Source organism: Aristolochia californica, unplaced genomic scaffold (assembly GCF_029961685.1).
Source record: "Aristolochia californica isolate CCGP_79_NKW_82.1479 unplaced genomic scaffold, dmAriCali1.0.hap1 SCAF_7, whole genome shotgun sequence".
NCBI lineage: Eukaryota > Viridiplantae > Streptophyta > Magnoliopsida > Piperales > Aristolochiaceae > Aristolochia > Aristolochia californica.
In genome coordinates, this window is record NW_027182268.1 from 35,472,137 (window position 1) to 35,495,461 (window position 23,325).

At 38.4% G+C, this 23,325-nt stretch overlaps 3 protein-coding genes and 1 pseudogene across 5 annotated transcripts; all 4 read right to left on the bottom strand.

The window, feature by feature from the left end:
• Positions 1 to 751: 751 nt before the first annotated feature.
• LOC137936901 (ultraviolet-B receptor UVR8-like) lies at positions 752 to 4,623 on the bottom strand. 3 transcript variants are annotated; one of them, XM_068781859.1, is made up of 6 exons: positions 4,533 to 4,623; positions 4,297 to 4,454; positions 4,002 to 4,196; positions 2,914 to 2,949; positions 2,651 to 2,775; positions 752 to 2,520 (listed from the first exon to the last, which is right to left on the bottom strand). In XM_068781859.1, the coding sequence occupies exons 2-6, from the start codon at positions 4,385 to 4,387 to the stop codon at positions 1,219 to 1,221; spliced, it is 1,749 nt and encodes a 582-aa protein (XP_068637960.1). In that variant the 5' UTR covers positions 4,388 to 4,454; positions 4,533 to 4,623; the 3' UTR covers positions 752 to 1,218. The 3 variants fall into 3 exon arrangements, with proteins under 3 accessions (XP_068637960.1, XP_068637961.1, XP_068637962.1); XM_068781860.1 differs by having other exon boundaries at positions 4,297 to 4,416; positions 4,533 to 4,621; XM_068781861.1 differs by lacking the exons at positions 4,297 to 4,454; positions 4,533 to 4,623 and having other exon boundaries at positions 2,651 to 2,767; positions 4,002 to 4,148.
• Positions 4,624 to 5,118: 495 nt separating this feature from the next.
• Positions 5,119 to 6,855, bottom strand: LOC137936902 (CASP-like protein 3A1). Its single transcript, XM_068781862.1, has 3 exons — positions 6,505 to 6,855; positions 5,536 to 5,671; positions 5,119 to 5,336 (listed from the first exon to the last, which is right to left on the bottom strand). Exons 1-3 carry the CDS (start codon positions 6,819 to 6,821, stop codon positions 5,121 to 5,123), a joined length of 669 nt encoding a protein of 222 aa, XP_068637963.1. The 5' UTR covers positions 6,822 to 6,855; the 3' UTR covers positions 5,119 to 5,120.
• A 1,696-nt stretch (positions 6,856 to 8,551) lies between these two features.
• Positions 8,552 to 18,930, bottom strand: LOC137937644 (protein phosphatase 1 regulatory inhibitor subunit PPP1R7 homolog; annotated as a pseudogene).
• Positions 18,931 to 19,415: 485 nt separating this feature from the next.
• LOC137936575 (nuclear pore complex protein NUP35) lies at positions 19,416 to 22,914 on the bottom strand. Its single transcript, XM_068781332.1, has 4 exons — positions 22,779 to 22,914; positions 21,839 to 22,418; positions 19,983 to 20,094; positions 19,416 to 19,857 (listed from the first exon to the last, which is right to left on the bottom strand). Exons 2-4 carry the CDS (start codon positions 22,414 to 22,416, stop codon positions 19,543 to 19,545), a joined length of 1,005 nt encoding a protein of 334 aa, XP_068637433.1. The 5' UTR covers positions 22,417 to 22,418; positions 22,779 to 22,914; the 3' UTR covers positions 19,416 to 19,542.
• Positions 22,915 to 23,325: the final 411 nt, after the last annotated feature.

The following is a 23,325-nucleotide window of genomic DNA, read 5'->3' on the forward strand; positions in this document are numbered from 1 at the left end:
AAATTTAAAATCCTGAATCCCAAAATCTACTTAAAAAAGTAACTAGAAATGTAAAGATTCATTGAGCACATGATCTCTCAAACCTCTTCTTCTCCATCATATAGGGAAACCCCTTTTACATGCCCTTTCCCCAGAAATTGTTCCTTGCCCGCCCCTTTACAGGTGGAAAGAGAGTAGCAAGTATGGAACAGCCCCTCTCCTCTTCTTCACCTGTTTTTCCCCATCCCTTTCTTATGTTAAGTACAAATAGGGGACAGAATCCCCCCTCCTTTCCAATTTGCAATGGTTGAAAGCAAGAGTAGAAGCAAGAATAGAATCTTCAAGAAGAATCCAAATACAGACTAGTTATAAATCCTAATCTCTTTTAAGTGATCGTAGCCTTTCATATGCTCATTACAAGACTAGTCTGTCCACATGGGTGAAGATTTTGTAGAAACACATTACCAAGGAAGCCGAAAAACATGATTACGTCATTTAATATAAGGGCTAACAATAGGGCTTTATATAAGAATATTTTTTTTTTTATATAAAAAAGAGGTATACCATCTTTTGACACGAGTTGCATAAAAATCAAGCTAAAAGGATATTTAATCATCTTAGACAATAAGAATGAAAAATTGGATTAAAGGGTATTTTTTGTTATTTTATATGAAAATAATGAAAAACCAAACTTGAAGGATATTTTAGTTATTTTATGCAATGACGTTAAATAGGTGGAGGATTTTATATGAACATTCACCACACTGCCAGAACAACAAGCACAGCTGCATTTTCATCAAACATGGTAAAAGGGATAACAAGCAGGTTCTTGAAACTGTTGCAGTGTAATTTATTCACCAAAACATTCCATATGGAAGCAGATCATACACTAAAAAATACTCACAATCATCAGAGCACTGCACCTTTTATTCGTCTTTGCTTGCTAATAACACAGCCGTCATACTTTGACATGTATTTGAGACATGTGAGCACTTCAGTGACAAGCTCGGACTCGAACACTTGGAATGGACAGAGATTGGTTCTTGACAAATCCGTACATTATGAATGCATCCTATTGGCAAGATGATCCAAGTTTCTGTACCCTAGCTCTGCACAGAAATTAGAAACAAGAAAATTACTCAAACTATCTTTTTCCATCCTTTCTCTTCATAAGTCTGTCCTTCACGCCATTCAAATGAATAAAGCCTATTTAGAGGATGCCCCATATTCTCCAAGCCCCTATTTCTGTGTAGAAATAGAATGCAGTGACTCCTTAACCATCTCCTCTATTCTTCTCTTCATGAGCTTGTCCTTCACTTCTGCAAGCATGTGTCTATAGAAAGCTGCCATCCTAGTCAGCTTCCCCACATCCGCTGACTCAATCATATTCTCCCATTCCCTCTCAACATTAAACATTCCCCAGTTCCTCAATGTAGATGGCAAATCTTTCTCTTCGAAAGGCTTCCTAAAGATTGAAGTATGCAATATACTGGCATAGCGTTCTATCAGTGCCAGCTTGGACTGTACAAGTTGCATCTCCTCCATCGCCTGAGATAATTTCCGCTCCATTTCAATCTTTCTTTCTGATTCACCTTTACCTTCAATGGTGTGATCGCCAGAAACATTTCTTCTCTCATCATCGAAGTCCTTGCCCAGAGGTGGCCACATTACTACACAAGGAGTAAAGCTATCCATCAAGGTGCCTCGTCCAAGAACACCACTCCGTCCCCTACCCCATGCCCAAACTTTATATCCATTTTCAGCCACAAGGACAGTATGAGCAGCTCCGCAAGCAACTTGAACAGGACGTGGAAAATTAGAGACATGAAATTCATCACTGGTAATCCTCAAAGGTAAGAGTGCATCTCCAGAATCGCCTCCATTGTAGCGTGCATCAGGGCATAGGCCGAGACCCCTCTCCATCCCCCAAGACCAGACATCACCAGCATCAGAAACAACGCATGTATGAAACAAACCACAGTCGACTGAAACTAGGAGTACATCACTAGGCAACTCAGCTACAGGTTTTGGACAGCATACACTATTGATGGTTCCTAGTCCAAGCTGCCCATTTTCCCCAAGGCCAAATGTCCAGCACCTGAATTCTCCCCTTTCTGATTCCAGAACATCTTTATTTTGAGTAAGAACAGCAGTATGGTTGGACCCACATGCTATCTCATAAACCAGCCAAGGAGACTCTTGGCCAAAAGCCTCGACAATTTCAGGGTGGAATCTGGCTTCAGTATCTCCCACGCCTAACTGACCATGGTGGTTGTTTCCCCAAGCATAGCACAGGAGGTCACTGCCCCCACTGTAGGTCTCCCCAGTACTCACCAAAGCCACAACATGTTCAGTTCCACATGCAACTTTAACAACAGTATGGCCATGAAAATCCCAGACAGGCTGCGGGATATTAATGCTAACAAGAGAGAACGTCCCATCCTCACTTTTGTTCCGTGGGGGGCAGCTTCCCCACATCCACAGGGACCCTTGACTATCAATTGCAAGAGACATCATTCCTCCTGCTTTAACAGAGCATACCTGCATCCACACCCACTTTCATATATCTCAAGAGTTTACCGTTTGTGGATTTCCAAAGCTGTATATTTCTTTTGACAAAAAAATTTAAAAAGACAGGAAAGATGAAACACAAATGTTGATAACATTGTACCTTCAGTGGACCTTTCATGTCAGACTCGGACTCATTTGTCAAAGATTCAGGGGAAACCAGCTCTAGGAATTGTTTTACAAAACAAGGGTAAGGAGAATTCTCTGCATTCAACCCAAGCTGGCCATCCATTTAACTATTAAAGAAAACAACGAGTACATAACTATTGTCTGGCAGAAGAAAAACTATTTACCTAGTCCAACAGAACTTTCAGAAGAGGTTTTCAATTGAGAAACTACAGAAAAAAAAATTATGAGAGAGGATACATAAATTATAGCCCCAGGACCAGACTGAACCATCATCTGTCATCAAACAAGTAAAGGATTAATGCACTAATTTTCAGATTAACTAGAAAGTCAGCTTCGTGATAAGAAGGTGAAGGAAATACAGCTAAACATCAGTTCATGTAACACAAAACCCAGATGAATTATTTCTAACAAAAAAGAACTAGGTACATTAGGTTGGCTATGGCAAATGAAGATCTCTATCATTCATTGCATTATCTTACCATGAATTGGACATGAACATCATACATTAATCAAGAACATCAAAGCCTCATATGTTTACGTCCATGTGCAGAAACACAGACAAATACAATTGACTGGTCAATCAAATAGGAGCCTAGAACCTCTTGCAAACAAAATTTAGAACTTGTAATTTAAAAAGCATCTCTGATGTCACTATTCATAATTCTCCTTCACCTAGTTCAAAGTGGAGCAACCTCAAGGATCTAAGAAGAGAATACATGTTGAAAAAGGAAGAAATTGAGGAAGAAAGAGAGAAGAGAAAGAAAAAAAAAAGATTGAAGGAGAGAGTGCTCAAAGTCGACCTCCCTCTTCTTTTATTTAGAATAATGCCCCTCATAGCTCCTACTCATATAACTTCATATATACCCATCAGATTTTAACAAAACTTAAACCATAGGTTCCTAACATGACGGATAATCTATTGCCAACTCCAGAAGTATACACTAAAAATGACCAAAATACCCTTGTATATGATTTAAAAGATGTTCCATGTTGATGGAAAAGCCGCCATTAGATCCGGAAAGAGTGCAGCTTGCAGAAAGCTCAACAAAAGTAAGCGTTTAGGCAGTTTATACCGCGTAGATGGCACATGTGGCGTTTAAAATAGACATGAATACATGAAGAAGACATACATTTCAATTCAAGGGTGATGTCAAAATGTGATTAAGAACAGCTCTCTAGTGCACATCTACAACAATGGCTTAACAAGTGAGAGAGAAGAAGTAAGCACTCCAACATAATCAACGAAATCGAATTAAGCAAGTATCAAAAGGCACTCGAGTCGACAACATGCCGGACCCTTGTTTCTTCACAAAAATCTCTATTACCTGCCAACGCGAGACTATGATAAGCTCCCGCAGCAATCCCAACAAACTTAGGCTTACGACCTTCATGACTCGCTCCTAAAACCTTCCCTTTCTTCACATCAAATTCAACCTTCACCGGAAACAGCTCATCGGACACCTTTCCGGTCCCAAGCCGACCAAAGCTTCCTCTACCCCATGAAAACAAGGTGCCGTCTCCTGCAATTAGTCGCATCGCACCCCAAACGCAAATTTAAACGTTAGACACAACTTCCACACTAGTTTCTTCAAATTTTGCTTCAGGAGCGGGGAACCTTACCGGTAATAACCAGATTGTGAGCCTCGCCGGCAGCAATACCAACAATTTTATGCGATATATTGCCTGAATTATACGCATAGTCGGCGTCCATCGCGTCGGGAGTGGATTTAGAGACAAGTACTGGACGATTGGATCGAAATCGAAAAGAGTCGCTTTGTCTTTAAGATTGAACAGAAATCCAAAGTAGAGTTAAAATTTTTCAAAGGATAATTGAATAAGGTCTGAGATTGACCGACCTTAAACTTTGCGGTACTAATATTTCAGATTGATGAAAGCGTGATGGATGGCATCTTCTCGTTCTAGAGCGCCGCCATTGAGATTACTCTTTCCAACGAGTGGGAGATATGACTTGAAAGTTGAAGCAGAAGCTGATGAATCGTCACAACAGTAATATGAGAGCAACGAATTGGAGTACCAGAGATAAAAGCGTATGCTTGGGTAAGGGATAAGAACAGAGGCCAGATAGGGTTGGCGCAAAGGAGTCGTTTCAAACTAGACTACGTTTGGTTTCTACCTCGCATCATATGTCCCCATTTGCCAAACTTTCAATGATTGAAACTTGACAAATCTATGGCAGCAGCAAGACCGTATGGCAAGCCCATATTAGTTACAGCAGACAGTGAAAAGAATTTTAAATCTACATCAAACGGATTGAGGTTATAAGGTTTTCTTGTTAATCATCCATGGAAGTCAAGAGAAAGGTAACAGAGCTGGATGCCTACGGGCTACAGACAAGCAAAATCATTCCAGACAAGTACAACTTCGGGAACTGTAGAGGCAAATTCCAATAGAGTTGACGCGACTCTTCTGAACCTGTTGAATGATCAGTATCTAGAGAGCCAAAGCACGTCTGCAACCGCGGACGCAGCAAGCAAAAAGCAGGTGAAGAATGCAAAGGTTATAGAGGCTGCCGCATGATCGCAAAAGCTTCGAAGGGGCTTACAGAAATCGGGGAGAGAAGAGTGTCGGATCCCCGCGCGGTTTAGATTGGTAACGCCCGCAGCAGCCGAAGCAGCGCTCATCATTGCGTATGCAAATGCCTGACACACAAAAGCTAAAATCTTTTAGCCAACAAAGGCACGTACTAATCAACACTTCACACGCAAAACCCGTGCTAATGTTAGTGTTGCGTTTTTTTACTAGCACAGGTGGCACGTACGAAACACAATATTAGACTAACATACAGTAAAGTGATAAAATATATTTTTCTGTATTAGACCAAGGATTTGAAGCACTCACCTGATCTCCGGTGAATATTAGCCAGCCGTGATTCCGAGAAGGGATCACAGGCGACTTTTTTAGCAGCTTCCGCATAGTGAGCATCATCTGTAGAAGGGAATGCGCAGCAACGGCAGCTGAGATTCCCACCAGATATCTGCCATCAAATACGAATCACATGAGCAACCTTCGTTTCAAAACATGTGAATCCATCCGAGTGGAACACGGCTGAGTCGTGAAATTTTATACGAAAACCTTCATTACAGAAATACCAGAGGTTGTACATCCCGTTTTTGTTTATAAATCGTTATAAGCCAATAACCCTCTTCACCTTAGCATCGGAGAGCTGGACGCATAAACAGGAAGAAGGATCTGGAATTGAATGTAGAGAATGATTTCAAATTTCAAACTCATTGTCGACAGATGGCTCCTACAGAAATATTAATGTCCTGTACATTTTTCTCCGTCAGACGTAAAAACCATCACTGCTCCTTCTTCTGGGGTACGACCTTTATATTTGAAAACTAAAATGAAATGAAGCGAGGAAAAGGAGAAGGAAAAATGGCACATTGACGGATGCCTGAGAAATGTCTTACTTCTAGAGCTGATGGATAGAGAAAGCAAACTCATGCAGGGTGTTTTATTAACAATTGAACACAAAGATGCATATCCTCGATTTGACAAGAATATAAATTCAAATGAAAAATAGACTTGAAGAACAGGACAGGAATCCATTTCAACAGTTAGAAAAACATATATTTGGAACTTGTAACTGACTCTGCTTCTCCTTAAGCGCCAGCGGCGGCAATCCAAATAGTGGAGGGTTTATCACCCTCTCAAGTGATCTGTCATTCGCATAAACCCGCAGAAGTGGAAAACATTGGCAAAATAAACCTCTATAATCGGCGGCAAGGTACCGCACCTAGACAGAACTCCACATTTGATGCTAAGGGTGAAAATAATGAAATCAAGAAATCAAACAATGCTTACTCAAAAGAGTCCGAATAAGTCCACTTGGAGTAGACAGGAAGCTTGAAACCGAATATCGAAAGAGTTGCAGACTGCTCCGCGGTAACCATGAAAGAGAGCGCAGCCATGGACGATAACAGGCAGAAAATGCGAAGAACAACATGAAGAGTACTTTCAGACTTTCCACAAACATTAGTCCACCAGCGACCCATCCCGCCAGAGACAGGCACGAGAGGTCCGCTCATGGTGTTGGCGTCTGCCGCGCCGATTTTGGCGGCCTCAGTCATCTGAATCGAAATAAACTCCGGTGGAGGTTTCCGGCCACTGGTGGTAGTCATTCTGTTTCTGTTGTTTTATGCTTTGGGGTGGCTTCCTTTATCTAGCGAGGATTTTAACGGCGACAGGCGGTGGGTTGCGCCGTACTGCGGTAAGACGGCGAAAGTGACCCGGTGGGCCCGATGGCAAGCCCGTGACTCAACGGTGCTAAATTCCGCTTCCCGTTCTCGGCGTTGAGTGTCGTATTTCCTGCTTTTATTTTAGAGCGTGCCGCCAAGTACAGGTGAGAGCTAACATGCGCCAGATGGAATTGAAAAACTCGAGAGGTTAAGCCGCGCCGGGGAGGGTGAAACGATCATTAGAGTAAAAGGTAATTTTTGTAAAAAAAAAATAATACTAACGAGTTGACTCGTGAGCTAAATTAGAATTATACTTAATAAACCTTATTTTAAGTTTGAATAAAACTCAAATAAAAACTGATATGAACTGAATCAGGACTGAAGTTGATTTGGGGTGAAAAAGGGAAAAGGAGGAAGAATATTTGGGAAGAGCGAAATTAGTATGAAGTGCAGAGAACGACAATGGACAGAGGAGCAGAGCGTTGGCTGGGAGCGAAATGAAAACTCCTCAGAATCATGACCGAGAACATCACTGAAATTGAAGCTGCTCTTCGCGGCCGCAACAATTGACGGAACCGATGTAAAATACAGGTTAGCGGTCCGTTTCCGCCCCCATCTCCCTGTCTGTGGACACGTACCTACGGGTGCAGAATTCGCACTGAACAGGGAAATCTGAGTCCCGAGGAAGAAAAGGAAGCCAACTATACTGATGACAAACTGGGGAAGACCGTGTGGCTTCAGAAGCATCTGTAGTTGGGGAATAATTAGCTTAAAAGCAGTAATAGGGTAAAGATTTAAGAGTATCTGTTTCGTTGGACTACTTTCTGCTTAATTTAACTTAAAGTGTACAAAAATCGCAATTAAGAAAAACAAAATACTAGTACAAGAGTATCTGGTCTGGGTATTTTCTCTACTTTATCACTGATGAGATTAAATACAAAACCAATGTCTGCAACAAATCTCTGGCTTTAAAGTGGTCTCTATAACTTCAAATTTGAAGCTTTTCCCACTAAACCTTTCAAACAACAAGGAAAAAATATAATCACAAAAAATACAATATTATTTTTTGATTATCTGATTTTTATCCACCATTTATTAAATAAAAAATTATAGAAAAAATATTATCAGCAGATATAACTGGATAATTTTACCTATTTATTAAATCAAATAATACCTATTCCATATCAGAACATGGGCAGATCCAGATATTAGACGTTAGAGCCACATTTACTAAAGATCTAGAGTTCAGACCGTGTCAGGGTTCTAATGGAGAAGGCTTCATGTGAAACAGGGTCTGCTACCATTGACCCAAATTCTCATATACAAGCTTCTACAATTCCTGGAAACTGGAATTAGATTCCATGCTCTAACATGAACTTGGGCAGCGAGAGAAATTTTCAGAAAGATAATATGCAGTTTGAAGGGCAGAAAGTGCCATTGAAATAAGAGACTTGTCTGTAAACAGCATATAGTGTACCTAGAGGTAGCCTGCATAAATTTGGAATCTGGAATTGGAAGATTCAGATTCAGGGTTGTCAAGGGTCTCATGGTTTAAGGTCAGTGATAATCAAATAATATGAGAAAAGAGATCTCAAAATTGTTTCATAGTCACAATATGTGAATCTTTATTTTATTTTATTTTTTAAAAAAACAATATGTGAATCTTAGCAACACTCATGAGAAGAATAAAACAATTAAAAAAATAAAGAACTGAAAAGGCCCACAATAATGACCTATGAGTCAACAAGCTGATTCCGCCAACTGACATTGTGGCCCACCACTTTGGTGAATGAGCAATCAACACCTCAAGCAGGAGGTGGATGTGGGTCCTGTCACTTGAGATTAGAGAATTTGATTGACAAGCTTAAGCTTTTTAAAGAAAATCAACATGCGCATATCATTATTATTAATATGCATATGAACCAAGTAGAGAAAGGATGTAATACCGAACAAAATGATTGCAATTTGCAGCAGAGAAAACTTGGTATTCTGAATGTAGCTCTAATGAAGAGAGCTTCAAAGTAATCTGTTGATGTTGGGAAAGATTTGCTGAAGAATGCAAGTAGTTTGTGTCTGTAGCTCTATCAGCATACTTAAGAATCTATCTGCTGAATATTTGGAAAGATTTGTTTAAGAGTGACAGAGTAACTTCGTGTCTTTGCCTGCATTAATGGCCAACGGTTTAGTTAGAACAGAAAAGTCGGGCACAACTAAAAATATGACAGATGCAAGTATCATGCTTCTTAGCATCACACAAAAATGAAAAATGAAAAAAATCATCAATGACTCTCCTGTATTTTCTTATCATAGTTGTTAACCCCTATGTGTTCTCTAATTTATTCATTTTCAAATATTGTGTTTCCAATTTTGTTTAATTACTCGTCGCATTTCTGTCACTCTGATCATCTATTTGCTGTTTAACCAATGCAGTACATTACGTGCAGAAGAATTAGCTCAAGAATACTGACAAATACAAGATCATCCAAGGTACTCATGTTTATGATAGAAGAACAATGTAAGGGATTCAACTTAAGAGGAGGCTCAATCAAAAGAGAAAGAAGTTAAATTTAAAGAGAGCAAACTTTCTTACTTTGGCCCCAGTTCCCAAAATAGAAAGCCTTACATTGGAAAGACTATTAGCTGCAGTTGGAAGTTTAACTAAAAAGTAGCTTGTTGCTTTTATTGAAAACATCCCTTAATAGCCACTTGTTGCTTTAGCTAAAAGCTTCAATTGGAAAGCATGTTTCAAGTAGTAGTTATCTGTCTTTGTTTCAATTATAGGGAAGGCAAAAGTTACCTGTCTAAGTTAGAAGTTGTTTCATGTTGTTAAATTTCCTGAGCAAAGAAGTTTCCTTTTTTTAAAAAAAAAAATTTCTGTCAGAATATAAGAGCTTCATATGTAAAAGAAAATGATCTTTTATTTATTATCCCTTTTTTCTCTGAGTATTATTATTCTTCTGTTTATAATTTTTCATTAATAGCTTCAGAAACCATCTGTTTTGTCTTCAACTTTTACCCATCAAAATTTAAGTTCAGATTGTATTAATCTACGTTGTTGGTGAAATCTAGGTAACCCACATTATATAGGAAGCTTTCAACTTCATTATTCTTTGAATCCCAGCTACCGTGCTGCATCACAAACTCTTGTAAAGCATGGCTAACCTGACAGCCTTCTCGTAGAGTTACTAGCTCTAACTTTTTACTGCATGCATCAATCACTGAGTATCAGTCCCCACTTCAGCCATCAAGAATTTATTCATATATGTTAGTTCCTTCTCAATCTCCCATTCCTTGGGATAATAAAAGGATTGATTTGGGTAGTTTTGGGCTCTTAATGTAAATCAAATTCTCATTTTCTTGGTTTTTCCCACTAAAATTGTAGGTCACATGTTCACTCGCAGATCACCTTTGAAACATATTGCAATCCATACACAACCTCCATATTTCTAGCTTTCTATTCATAAATCTCATAGTTGGTCAGTTAGCATTGAACACTACAAACAACATGCAACAAGAACTGCGTTGAATACAGACAGTCAATCCATTCATGGCAAGGTACAAAAGGAACAGTCTTGATCTATGTTGTAAGTCAAAACAGGAAATGAACTTATCCTGCACATTATTCTTGCATCAGTCATGGCAGCCTCCTACAATAAATCAAACTATATGAATAAATGGATCTGAATGACAGATTCCATGATCTACAACCGGAAAGAACGCATTTAAATTTTTCTGAGACAATGTCTACTAAAATTTTGTTAATTCATTGAGAACATCATTAAATAATATGAACCATAATAAACAGGTCGCCAAGGGAAGACCCAACTTACACCAAAAACGTTGATCTAGGAGGAAATGAGTTTAGGTAAAATACAATGTATCTAGATGTGCCAAACTATCGAGAGGGGGTTACCCAATAGCACATTGCTGTTGGGAATACCCTTTCCTTGTAGCCTTGAGGAAAGGGCATTCCTTCCCCTTTCATATAATCATATTCTTTCAAGTCATAAAACTTAATTGCTATTCTCAAGAAAAAAAGAAAAAATTGTGTCTTAATGTGGAAGGACCTGTGGGCAGTTCAACTTTGTTAACCATTTGCTCTCTAATTTAGGCTACTCATGGCACACAATTCTTTGTGGAAAGTAAGAATGGAAAGCTTTTTCTTTTCTTCTCTGAGTTATAGAATCACAAGCATTTCCCAATCAACTTAACTATGTCAACTGAAACTTGCAGTCTTAAGAAAATCAATGAAGTTGATCTCCTGCTTCTACAACTAGAACATTAGATGCTTTCTGAAGCAGTATTTATATTCTGGTTGACTCAAATCATTTGCCAACTATTGAGTTCAAAATAGAAATGTAAAGTTTCAAAATATTGGTCAATTTATGAAAAAGGTACATTATACAGAGATTCCAGTCTATGCTAAAGGCTGTGAGCTTGTTCTGTTTTTCTTTTTTTCCTCTTGAACAGTGGAAATGAGATTTCATTAAAAAATAATACAAAAATTTAACAAGGGGCACAACTTAGTCGAGGGAGAGGAAAATAACAAGCCCAAAAGGAACAAACCAAACGATGAAAAGGAAACAGTGTTTCCCACAAGAAGTTGTTAGAAGGAAATGCCAGTTTTATGCCGAGTCAGCAAGGGAGTAAGTACTTTTAGAGATCTTCATCCACTCAACAATCAGGTTTACAAATCACGACTTCCATTATAAATTGGACAAACTTCCAAGGGAGAGAATCCCAGAAAACCAGTTGATTGATGACTGTCTTAATCTGGGAACGTTCCACTTGTATGCAGCCTGCTTCTAGCAAACAAAACCTTTGGGAACATGACAGCCCCACAAGCAAATACTGTTTTTGTAACAACGAGTTAAATACTAGTTACTTATTCATTAATACATGTGTCCCTGCTGTCATGAATCCACCTTGCCAAACTTTTTAGTCCAACAATAAACACAGAATTTAGAAAGAATGCATCAGGAATAAAAATAAAGATCCATACACATGGGTTACGCTCTAGGTAGATGGTTGTGAGCTTCTCCCTAGAACCAGCAACAGCAATATCAAAGGCTTCTAATGAAGCTATTTGGTTGTCAATGAGCCATAAATCCTCCAACCTGCTCATGACAAGACCAAGTACATAAATAAAGAATATAACACAAAAAAAAGGAGGAAAACTTTTCTTTAAAAAAAAGATTAAGCAGATTCTCACTTTGTCAGTTTTTCTATATCATTCACCGCAGTCAGCTTATTAGAAGAAATATCCAAGATGCAAAGATTCACTAAGGTGGATATACCTTCCATTTTCATTATGCCATTATGGCTCAGATAGAGTTCTTCCAAAGCAACACAATCCTGGGAAATAAAGAAAAAAGAAGAAAGCAATACAGCATCTAAATTAGAATGTGCAGTATTTCTAGAACACACTCAAAGAGTTTTCTCTATTTCCCAGGTGCTTCTAGGTTCAAAACTTACTTGGAGTCCAATCGTAGATGTTAAACGGTTGCTCTGTAAGCTTAATTTCTTAATGCACCTCAGCCACATAAGTTCACAGCCCGAATATGGTTCCGCCCTAGCCACAGTTCTTGTAGATTAGTAAGGTTTTGCAAATTCTCCATAACCTGAAATGACAAAATTAAACATCCACTTTGAAAGTCAATATGAGCATCTACAAAAAAATTGATAATTCACTCAGTAATGTTTGATCTTAGAACTTCAAAAAACAACATTAAACATATAACAAGCCATTAATAGTTATAGGGAACATTTAACTGAACCAATACTAGGAGCTATGCCCTTTTCCAAAGCCTAGCTTTATGGCATTTGAGAATGTTGATTTTCAGGATTCCATAGCCTTAAGATCTTTGGTAATAAAAAAGAGAAGGAAGAAGAGGAAGAAGAAGGAAGAAGAAGAAGAGGGAAGAAAGAAAGAGAGCAAGAGAGACATCCAAGGAGAGAGAGAAAACACGTTGGGAGAAAAGAAGAGGAAGAATATGGTTATGGACTTGTCCTAACCCTCCCCCTTAAGCTTTAATTATAGATGCCAAAGTACCGCTATTACAAGTATACCCTTCACCCTAGCAGGAGTTAATAAGAAACAAAAATCATAAAATAATTACATCAATGACACCCCAACTTAGTCATATCTTCCAACACTCCCCCTCAAGCTGGGAGGTAATGGTAATAATCCCAGATTGAAACAAATAATATAGATGTAGTAATGATCTCCTCCATCAAAGTGTCCCAAGGATAAGTACAAAACTGGACACAGACTCACAAAAAGTAAAAAAATGGATGATAAAACATAAGTAGAAAACAACCTCAAAGGATTTAAAACAAAATAGTGATAATAATCACTAAAGTGGGTAATGTTTGTCACTTACAAGACGACGATAAAAACCCAAGGGTACCAATAAAAAAATCTTATTGAACTTAATAACACTCATATATATAAAAAAAAAGACCAACCAAAGCAACGCACCAAAGGGTTGGCTAAATGAGGTAAATAAGACAAAAAAAAAGAATGGAAGGAGAAAGACTGCCAAGTAAAAGGTTAATGGAGGATGAAAGGAAGAAAAGGTGAAGAAGTCGGGGCCACCATGTACTTTATTTTTCGAAGTAATTCAAATTCTTCATGAGGGTAGACGTCTTCATATGTTTTATCTTCCAGAGTAATTCAAACTCCTTTACAGAGATGGTCTTCTTCATTTGGGGTTCTTAAGAGCCATTGTAGAACTGAAATCTTTGAACCAACCGAAGCTTTCAAGTTAAATTAAGCCAACAATAGTCAGCAAATAATGAACCCAAGGTAATCAATCAAAAATTTATTTCTTCAATAATAATGTCCCAACTAGAGAGACACAATAGCAACTGTGGTAATGAGTCAGTGCCCAAATAGCACATCACATATATATTATTATATAGCAGCGGATAACATGTAAATAATGAAAATCCTTAAATGTGATAAGGATACATGAAATAATTTGCAGCATGTTCAACCGAGAGTAAGGAAACTTGAACCAAGTAATAAGCTGTTAGTAATAAGCTGAACCGGGTGCTTCTAATCTTCATAAAAAATAACTGAACTAAGTGTTGCTGGTTCCGAGAGCAGCTGCAAGGACTTCTCAAAAAACATAAAAGAGTGAATAAAACAGTAATAAATCTTGCTTTCACGCTCACTGTACCAGTGATTAATTCAAACACTAAGCTGAGAGCCAGCCAAATGAAACCAACTAATTTAGCAGCCAATGGCATACATGTCCTGTTTCTGAATATAGTCCACGCTTAAAGATGTAATTACATAACGAAACCAATGTTAAGGCACGAGACAAAAAACAGGAGAAGCCTGTTAGATACTTTCCTCATATCGATCAGCAGTAAAAGAAACTTTCTAGACGTCTTAGCAAGGTTCTGAATGCAAGCTTAAGGCAAGAGCAGCAACAACTTTCCAAGAAACTTTCTAAGCAGAGAATCAAAAAGAGAAACCTTCCACTGCCAGCCTTCTTAAGTGCTGATCTTTGGTTATAACAGTAGCAAAACGGCAAATAATGTCTCTTCTTGACTCGTAAATAGCAGCAAAAGAAAACACACAACTCTGTAGTAAGGTCAATAGATTAATGACTTATGCATGAGAGGAAACCTCAACTTATATGCATGAGTCATTTATAATATGCATGATCAACCTTAGCGTATATGCCCCTCGGCTACAGATAATACCATGCTAACCACAGCTTATATGCATAAGTCCAACATCGAACTGGACCGAGGATAAAGACCAAAAAAGAAAACTGAACAGATGAGAATTGCTGAACCAAAAACAGCAGAACAATAATCACCTCTTCTGCTGTAACGAACCAACGTTTGCTGCCAATATTTCTTCAAGAAAACAGAAAACTTGCTGAAAAAAAATAACATGACCAGCTCGATGAAGACAAGTAACTTGTTGTAGCAAGCAGCAGAGAGTCTTTCTGAAACACGTTGGAGAAGAAACAACAACGTGCAGGAAGCTTTCATCAGCGTTTCTTCCAGGCAATTAGAATTCTGAATCAAGAAGGCTTCTCAGCAACGTGTCTTCGAAGGTCTCTTAGTAGACAACATCGTGTCATAATTTTGCTACCAGAGAAACAGTGAATCCAGAATTCATAAACCTCTTCTGCTGGTAGAGTAACATAGCTCGTCTGCTGTTGAATGTTGTTGAACTGTAATGAATCAAGAACTCAAATAGAATTCTTCCTTATTCTGCTGCTACCCGATGGATGCTGCACGTATTCTAAAAAAACAGAGAAGAGACAGGGCAGTGCTATTATTCAATTGTTAGGGATGAGCAGCGGAGAGCTTACTAAAACCGAGAAACTATGAATCCATAGTTCACAAACCATGAAGCCGAGAGGTAAGATGATCACTTATACAATCACGCCATAATTCACCAAGTTTCCCTAAGTTAGGAAACTTTTTTAATAACAGAGATATGCTTATACGTCTTGCCTTCTGTCCAAGATCTGAGACTAGAAAGTTTCTAAGTTTCTGAACTGGAAACTTCCCAAGTGAAGGCAAAAAACTTGGAAACTTTCCTTCATTGGCTGATTTTCCAAGGTTTGTCAAGGCATCCAAGACATTATCAGATTTCAGGAAAAAACTTCCCATACTGCTTTTCTTACAGCAGAATCTAAAACGATGATTCTGAATTCAAAAAAGAAGCAACGATCTGTTGCTGGTTCCAGACTCAACAAAGAGACCACCAATACCGAACCTCAAATCTGAAAAACAATAAACGAATCCCAATCTCGAATTTTGTGGTGTCTCAATGAAAAGCACCACGAGGATAAGCCTCAGGGAACACCTCCACAAATCCACGCTAACTCAGGACAAGAAGCAGTAAAGTAATACGTTTCTGCATACCAAAATTCAGAGATTTGAAGTAGCAATAAAGCAATTTTTTGAAGCTGAATATTTATCATGAATGAGAGGGAAAAAAAAAAGACTTGTTCCACGAGCAGCATGAAGAACTTAAATACCATGATCAAAGCCTTACGAGCGGCATGAAGAACTAAAAAAAACATGATCAAAACCATAAGGGGGTGATCATTAGCCAATTAATCATCCACCAAAAAGAATCTGAAACAGTTTGAGCAGCTCCTTCTAACCGAACTGCCATGCAGTCTTTAACACTGAACAACAACTTAATATTTCATAATCTAAGCAGCAAAGAAAAAATAATTGGAATCCTGAATCATTGCTCTGATACCATGTTGATTTTCAGGATTTCATAGCCTTAAGATCTTTAGAAATGAAGAAGAAGAAGGAAGAAGAGAAAGAAGAAAAGGGAAGAGATAAAGAGACTAAGAGAGACGTCTAAGGAGAAAGAGAGAACATGTTGGGAGAAAAGAGGAGGAAGAATAGGGTTATGGACTTGTCCTAAGCCTCCCCCTTAAGCTTTATTTATAGATGCCAAAAGTACTAATATTATAAGTATACCATTCACCCTAATAGGAGTGAATATGAGATAAAGATCATAAGAAAATTACATCAATGATACCCCAACTTATTCATATCTTCCAACAGAGAATATCTTTCTTTTTTTCTTTTAAAAACAATTCTAGGACCATCATGAAAATGATAAACACCTTACCCTTAATCTATTTGAACCGAGTTCAAGAATTTGTAGCTCTTGCAAGTAATCCAACTCCTCTATCTTGGTGACTTCATTTTTTGATACATAGAGCTCCTTGAGGGTGTTTGAGACCTTTGATATTTCATTCAAGGAAGGTATCTCATTGAAAGACACATCATATACAAGGAGGTTCTTGAAAATGCTGACATCTGGTACTTTGGTGAGTCTATTGTCTCTGAGAATGAGCTCCTACAGGAGACAACATTTGTTAAGGTTAGAGAGAAAAAAAACAGAAAATAGTACATTTGTAATCTTCACCCAAGAAGGAATTCATTATCGAGCATTTTGAATCCAATAGCAAGGTAAAGAGAGAGTATAGATTTTCAACGGAAACATCAGGTAGAGGTACTTACACTTTCTAATACCCTGCATAGAAATTCTGCTCTAGGGACTAATCTAAATGATAACAACTTCTCTAAAAAATAAACACACACACAGAGAGAAAGAGAGAGAGAGAGAGAGAGAAGAGGAAACACGCTATGTTGTAATACAATCTTTCCAAAAAGTTCCACGTTATATGATAAGTAAATAAGCTTTAAAATTTTCAGGAAAACAACAATTATTTCAATTAAAAAAGCGCATCTAAACCGCCTGCATGCATTAGTTGTTCCAAGATCTTCTCCCTAATTTGACTTTTCCAATCTCCTGACAGATTGCAGGAGATACCTGAAACTCAACAGAATCCTCCATGCACCATTTATGCCATTGATGTTCCATGACAGATAATAGATTTATCACTGCATTTTGAGAATGAATTTTAGGCGATGGCTTCATGGACCGACTCTTTTCCTAAAAAATTTATGTACCCTCAATTGAACAACTCCTGGAATCAGATAAAACTGCACAAAAAAATACTTACCAGTAAAAATTTTCTTAAAGGTTTCACCAAAAAGGAAAAAGTAGGATGATAAGGTGACAAAAACATGTACAGAAGACAAGAGCCATGTAAGCCAGGATGTAAGATGATCTATAAACACTATAAATTTTCTACCAAAAAATTACTGAGAAAATCTGACATGCATCTTTCACTTTTGCTGTTTTTCAGGGTGAAATTTACATCAGGTTTTGTCTGCTGCAGATTGAGGGGGCAAGATGTACCTCAAAAGTGATTCTCTCCTTTACCTACCTCAGTCATTCAAAAGGAAGGAAGCAATTAGGAGGATGTAAAACCAACGATAAACTCTGGAGATTAGCATCCAAATTGGTATTTGGTAGCACATGTTAATATGGGCAAGGATCAAGTAGTTCAAAACATTATTAGAACAGTCACATGTTTTGGAGCCGGAGCAGCAAAATGATATTAACTGGAACAACATACATAGGATGAGGGTGGAAGAGATGTGAACTTTGAGATGATGTAAGATGACAGAAAGAAAGACAAAAGGAAATGAAAATATTAGGAAAAAAAAAATTATCACCACAGGATGTAAAAGAAGAAAGTATTTTACTGGGTATTTTGTTGTTTATCGTAAGCAATTAGTGCACCATTGAAACAATGTATGCACCAATGAAGAACAGAGGAACGCTAAAAATTATATGAGTTGAATTAAAGAGAGAAAAACTTGAGTGAAGAGAAACTAACAACAGAACGGGCAGACACAGCAAAATCAGAGGATTCCGTAGTCGACCGCAATATTGTAGGAAATCAGGATAAAAAATCCCTCGAGGAAAATGAGGATTTTGATGAAAAACTTGAAATTTAACCTACACACTATCGGAAGTTTTAAAGCACCTGATCGTTAGTGAACTACGGTATAACCATCATTCATGCATGTAACCGCAGAAAAACTCTCATTCGTGTTAACATAAGAATATATGCGTGTATTGCCATCTCTAGAACCAAAATAAAACAAAAGGCCACAGGAAATTGGAGCAATCAATCAAGACTTTCAAGTTCAAATTGGAAACCAGCTTGTTCGTTAAAAAAAAGAAGCAGATGCTTTCTCATAAAAAGAATAAAAAAAGAGAGCCATTTTTAAGCCAAGCAATCTACAAAACACGTTCCCGTTAGTGCTGTTGGCCTGACAAAATGAAATAAAAAAAAAAAAAAATGCAAGGAATCGTGTTGAGGGACTATACTTGAACGCCAGAGATGACATTCCAGTTAGAAAGAGGCTCAACGCCATCGTCATCAAAGACATTTTGTCGGAGGGAGAGTTTCTTTAAATGGGAGAGAAGACCGATACGAGAGTCCAATACGGAGAGCCGATTAGCCGTCAAATCCAACTCAATTAAGTTAGGAGGAAGCTGGACGGCTTCGAGATCATAAAGCTGGAAGCTGGTGAGGTCGAGAAACGCAGTCAAAGGATGGGATTCAGCTCCCGCTTCCTGGACATCTCCATGATTGTCTACTTCGGATGCGCAGTCTGATTTTGGCTCCATCGGGGCCAAACCCGAGAGAAGCGTGAATAGAAAGGGAGGAGTTTGAAACGCTGAATTATCTGGAAGCTTTGGAAGAGAAGAACTAAACCAAATATTCCTCGACGTCGCCCTTTCTCTATGCAATCCTTGGTCAGGCACGAGAGGAAGTTGCAGACACGAGACTCCACGCAAGTGACAAGAGAGAGACGGAGTGAGGCACTCTGTTTTTGTTACGTTGAGAAGACTGAAAGAGAGCAGGCAGGCAACGTGAATAATAAATTTTCGGCATGAGCTCTAAACTTTGTCGTCAATTACCCTTATTTAAAGATTATGAGACCAACGAAGAAGGAGAAGGTCCATCAATTACTATTTTCATGATAACCAGTTGCTACTTGCTAGGGCCAATAAAGATGTGGAGAACATTAGTTCTCCAGTACATAAATATGTAGATGGGATAAATGAAACACTTCATTGGGCGGCCATGGAAGCAATGATACCAAGCTCGAGAGCCAAGAGTCATAGAGATTCTCCTTACTACTAATCAACTCGGAAAACAAAATTCTCTGTCATACAGAAATAACAATGGTCCAACACAAAAGACAGCCAAACCAGACTCGAAAACCAGCGGCCAAATCAGACTCCATACATCAAATCCATGATTTTTGACACTGCCGATTTTGCAGGCGAAGCAATTGCCCCAACAGATCGACGAGCATTGTCGTTTGCACTCTGCAGATAATAAGGGTGAGGAGATGCTTTCGAAGGAGTCACTCTGGAAGCACTCCCGGATGGTTTAGGAGGCAAAACCATGAAACCCTGGTTAGTAGTGTTCAATTTTTCATCCAGAAACTGACGCTGGCCAGGATCCAGCTGCTTCACACCGATGATAAGAACCCCGTTTATTTGCAGTCCGTTCTTGCTTTGAGCTTTTTGAGCATCAAATCGGTTCTGCAGAGAGACAAAAATAACTCGCTTAACAACATAGATAATCAAATTTATAACTGCACAACTAGCCATTGAACAAATGACGATAAGAAAACTGACGATAGAATGTGACAAAAAGCAGTCAAAACCTGATATAGTATGTGCATCCAGTTAGCCTCTCTTGGACCTGGTACATGCCTCAATATTGCACCACATTTCTCAAACTCCCGCAATACTAAATTGGTATCACCTGGTGAAAATCTGTTGAAAACATCAAGAGAGTCATTACAACTTCATTACAGCAAATGATAAAATTAAGGATCAAAGAAAACTGTACAAATGATCCCAATGCAACTTCATGTTATCAAACTACATCAAACTCTCGATTCACAGTTTTCTTTGGAATGTTACTCTTGAGTTGCTGATTTCTAATACTCAATCTACTTTGACCGATGTTTATGTTCCCGAGCAGCCATCCATTGTTGTTATACCAAAATTTCATATTTATACAGCTACCTACTAATTTTAAACGACAGCCCAATTCTGCTTTTTGACCATAAAACTCAATTGTTATCAAGAATGTTATTAGCAGCAGATCATGACCACAGGCAGCCATGATAGCTTAATTAGCATGACACAACTTGACAATACTTGATGTTCCTGATCTTTGACCCCCCAAGAGTCCACTCGCAGACATGAATCTGCCACCTAGTTAATAATATGACTTTTATTTTAAGAAGGAAAGCCTTGAAGTGGGTAAGAAGATAAATTCGGGAAAACAGTATGATAGCAATTGCAAAAACAAAGCTCTGGTTATTTTCAAGGAATGCTCACTCAAAAGAGGACATCCCAAAAGTTAGTGATCCGTAGGAGAGCTTCTCATGTAAAAGAAGGAACTTAATCTTCTGTTACTTTTGTTCTATAACATGTTTTGAAATGTGGAGTTAATGTTTGTTGCTGCACTCCAAACTCAAGTTGATGATAGTCTGGTCATTTTCATGGAGTAAGATGTGAACTTTACAGATCACGGAGCTCACTCAGAAGGGGAAGATACCAAAAGTCAGTGTGCTGTAGGCTACGTAAAACAAGGCACTTAATCTTCAGTTACTTTTGTTATACAGCAAGTTTTGGGAGATAGGGAGTTAATGCTGATTGATGCACTCCAAAATCAAGCTGATGCTAGTATTTTTTTTCAAAAACCATACACCCAAAACTGAATTGGCAGGAAAACGAGACATTTCCATAACCTATCAAGTAAAACTGAAACAGAGTTGTCCCTAAAACATGTATTTGCACTCATAAGGGTTAATGCCACATCTTTGTTTATTACATGCAGCCAATGCCAAAGAAAAATGGAGGACCACCTCAGCAAACCTGCTAAGATTATCAATATTAAGCTATCATATTCATTTCAAAGAACTTTGTCTAGGAAAAGTAGCAAGAAAATAAAAGTATAGCTGATAAAACCGTCCACACAATCAAACTCAATTCACTCGATCAGGAGAAAAAAACTTGTTTATTTTCAACTCATACAAGATAAAAACAAAAAATACTAATAAACTAACTATGCTATTGTTGGTGTCATACTAATTTTACTGACATTTTCTTTTTCTCTTGATAAGCTTTTAGTGACTTTTTGGTCCTCCCAAATATTGGTGAACTCTCCAACCTGAATATGTTTTTCATGTTCATCCACCAAGACAACAATCGAACGAAACAGGCCATCCCTGTCAAGTGTGTCCCAAACTGTAGCAATAACCCTTCGAAGTCCATCTAGGAACATAGAAGGACACAAGTTTGAGCAATTAACACTACAGCCACTGACAAGAGGAGTCTGCCCAAATGAGTGGCAAACATACCAAGAGGAATGGATCTTTCCACAAAACTGCTAGGCAGCCTTCACTTTCAGGTTACTGCGTACACTAACAATTTAAAGAAATAAATAAAGAGCACTATAATTGATGAATGTAAATAGATAAGTAACATATTGGGAAAGAATCGTTACCCATAAACAGTAACCCACGTCTCCTCATTGAGATCACCAGCCGGCAAGCTATTTCTTTGCAACTCTGGCCTTGCAACCTCTCTAGGCGGTGGAAGTGTGATTAAAGCACCTGATTGTACAACACCATCAACGGGGGAGGATGTTTGCTTCTCGCTGTGACCTCCGCTGCCCTTCACTGATGACCCACCCTTTGCTGGGGACCACCAGCCCAAGCCTGCGGGGCTCTGTTGTGTTTGAGTTTCCCCAGAAAGCGCATTAGATGTACTGACCTCGGACTTGCTTTTCACAGGAGTCAGAGAATCTCGAGCCGGAGCTCTTGTCTCCGACCTGAATTCCGGAGATACTGGATAGTCTCCAAGGCCAGACTCCGGTGAGAAGTCGACACGGTCTTCCAAAGTAAAAACTGGCGGCGGGGGAGGATCCGCACCCCCAAAATTTTCTCGCCATAGAGCAGAAACAGCTGCAGCTTGACCGGGACTCGTAAATTTCCCCCTCTGGGAAGAAACTGGCGTCGCAAGATCACGGAAGAACAGCGACTGCCTTCCGGTTTTCGGGGTTTTATGTACCGTTGTATTCATTTCTGCGATTTACAATCTTATAAACAATGAAGCAAGTATATGCAACAACTATGACAAAGAATGTGACTCTCCTGGCAAAATACAGATGAGCAATGCTCAAACACTAGGGTTTAAGCAAAATATTAATACACGATTTACATAACGCAAAACACTGTCCCAATAAAAAATGCCAAAATCAAGTTCAAGAATCCACCTTTATCCAAGATCAGAAATCAAACATGATGCTAGATAAAGTAGTGAAGAAGGTGAATACTGAAGAGGAATTACTCAAGACAAGGAGAATTTCCTGCCCCAAGACCCCCCAGTAAGTATCGAGTAAGAAGCCGAGAACGACAGGGAAGAGATGAAGAGTGACACTTTACCTGCTGGAGGGACCGTAACGGATGGTTTTCGAAGATGGGATTCCCCTCCAAAGAATGATCACGAAATCAGGGAGGGGATCCCGAAACGGAAACTTGAGCCTCGGGGAACTTGGAACCCTAATGCTGCACCACGTCGAATGAAATTTAAAAGCGAATGCTCCCAAAGTCCCAAGAAATTTGTATAGATGTGCCTGACAAGCATTATTCGTAGTTCCTACAAACCCATTTTGAGGTAATTAATATTATAATTAGACGATTTTTCTTCTATTTTTTGCTCGTTGAATCATGAATTAATAAAACTTTGCAGGTAGAATTTCTCAATGACTAGCAAAAACTCGTTATTCATATTATAATAAGGAGTCATTCATATTAATGAATATCATACGTGTATATAAATTAAATACACATATTTAATATTAATAAATTACTATAGTTTTATTTTGTACAATATATAAAAGTATATAAAATGTAAAATAATATAAAAATGTGTATGAAATATATAAAACTTAATAATAAAAATTTTCTTATCAAAACTAAAATGTAAAAA

What these genes read in the sequence shown, in the direction of transcription:
- LOC137936901 (XM_068781859.1), bottom strand. Translation starts at nt 4,387, where the DNA reads ATGGACGCCGACTATGCGTATAATTCAGGCAATATATCGCATAAAATT. An exon ending in TCATAGTCTCGCGTTGGCAG is followed by an intron (nt 2,950 to 4,001) that starts GTAATAGAGATT and finishes GTTTGATGACAG; the next exon opens with ATGATGGTTCAGTCTGGTCC. An exon ending in ACATGAAAGGTCCACTGAAG is followed by an intron (nt 2,521 to 2,650) that starts GTACAATGTTAT and finishes GTGTGGATGCAG; the next exon opens with GTATGCTCTGTTAAAGCAGG.
- LOC137936902 (XM_068781862.1), bottom strand. Translation starts at nt 6,821, where the DNA reads ATGACTACCACCAGTGGCCGGAAACCTCCACCGGAGTTTATTTCGATT. An exon ending in ACTTATTCGGACTCTTTTGA is followed by an intron (nt 5,672 to 6,504) that starts GTAAGCATTGTT and finishes ATTTGATGGCAG; the next exon opens with ATATCTGGTGGGAATCTCAG. An exon ending in TAATATTCACCGGAGATCAG is followed by an intron (nt 5,337 to 5,535) that starts GTGAGTGCTTCA and finishes TTTGTGTGTCAG; the next exon opens with GCATTTGCATACGCAATGAT.
- LOC137936575 (XM_068781332.1), bottom strand. Translation starts at nt 22,416, where the DNA reads ATGAATACAACGGTACATAAAACCCCGAAAACCGGAAGGCAGTCGCTG. An exon ending in ACGTGGGTTACTGTTTATGG is followed by an intron (nt 20,095 to 21,838) that starts GTAACGATTCTT and finishes TGTTTTCAACAG; the next exon opens with ATTTTCACCAGGTGATACCA. An exon ending in GGATGCACATACTATATCAG is followed by an intron (nt 19,858 to 19,982) that starts GTTTTGACTGCT and finishes GTCTCTCTGCAG; the next exon opens with AACCGATTTGATGCTCAAAA.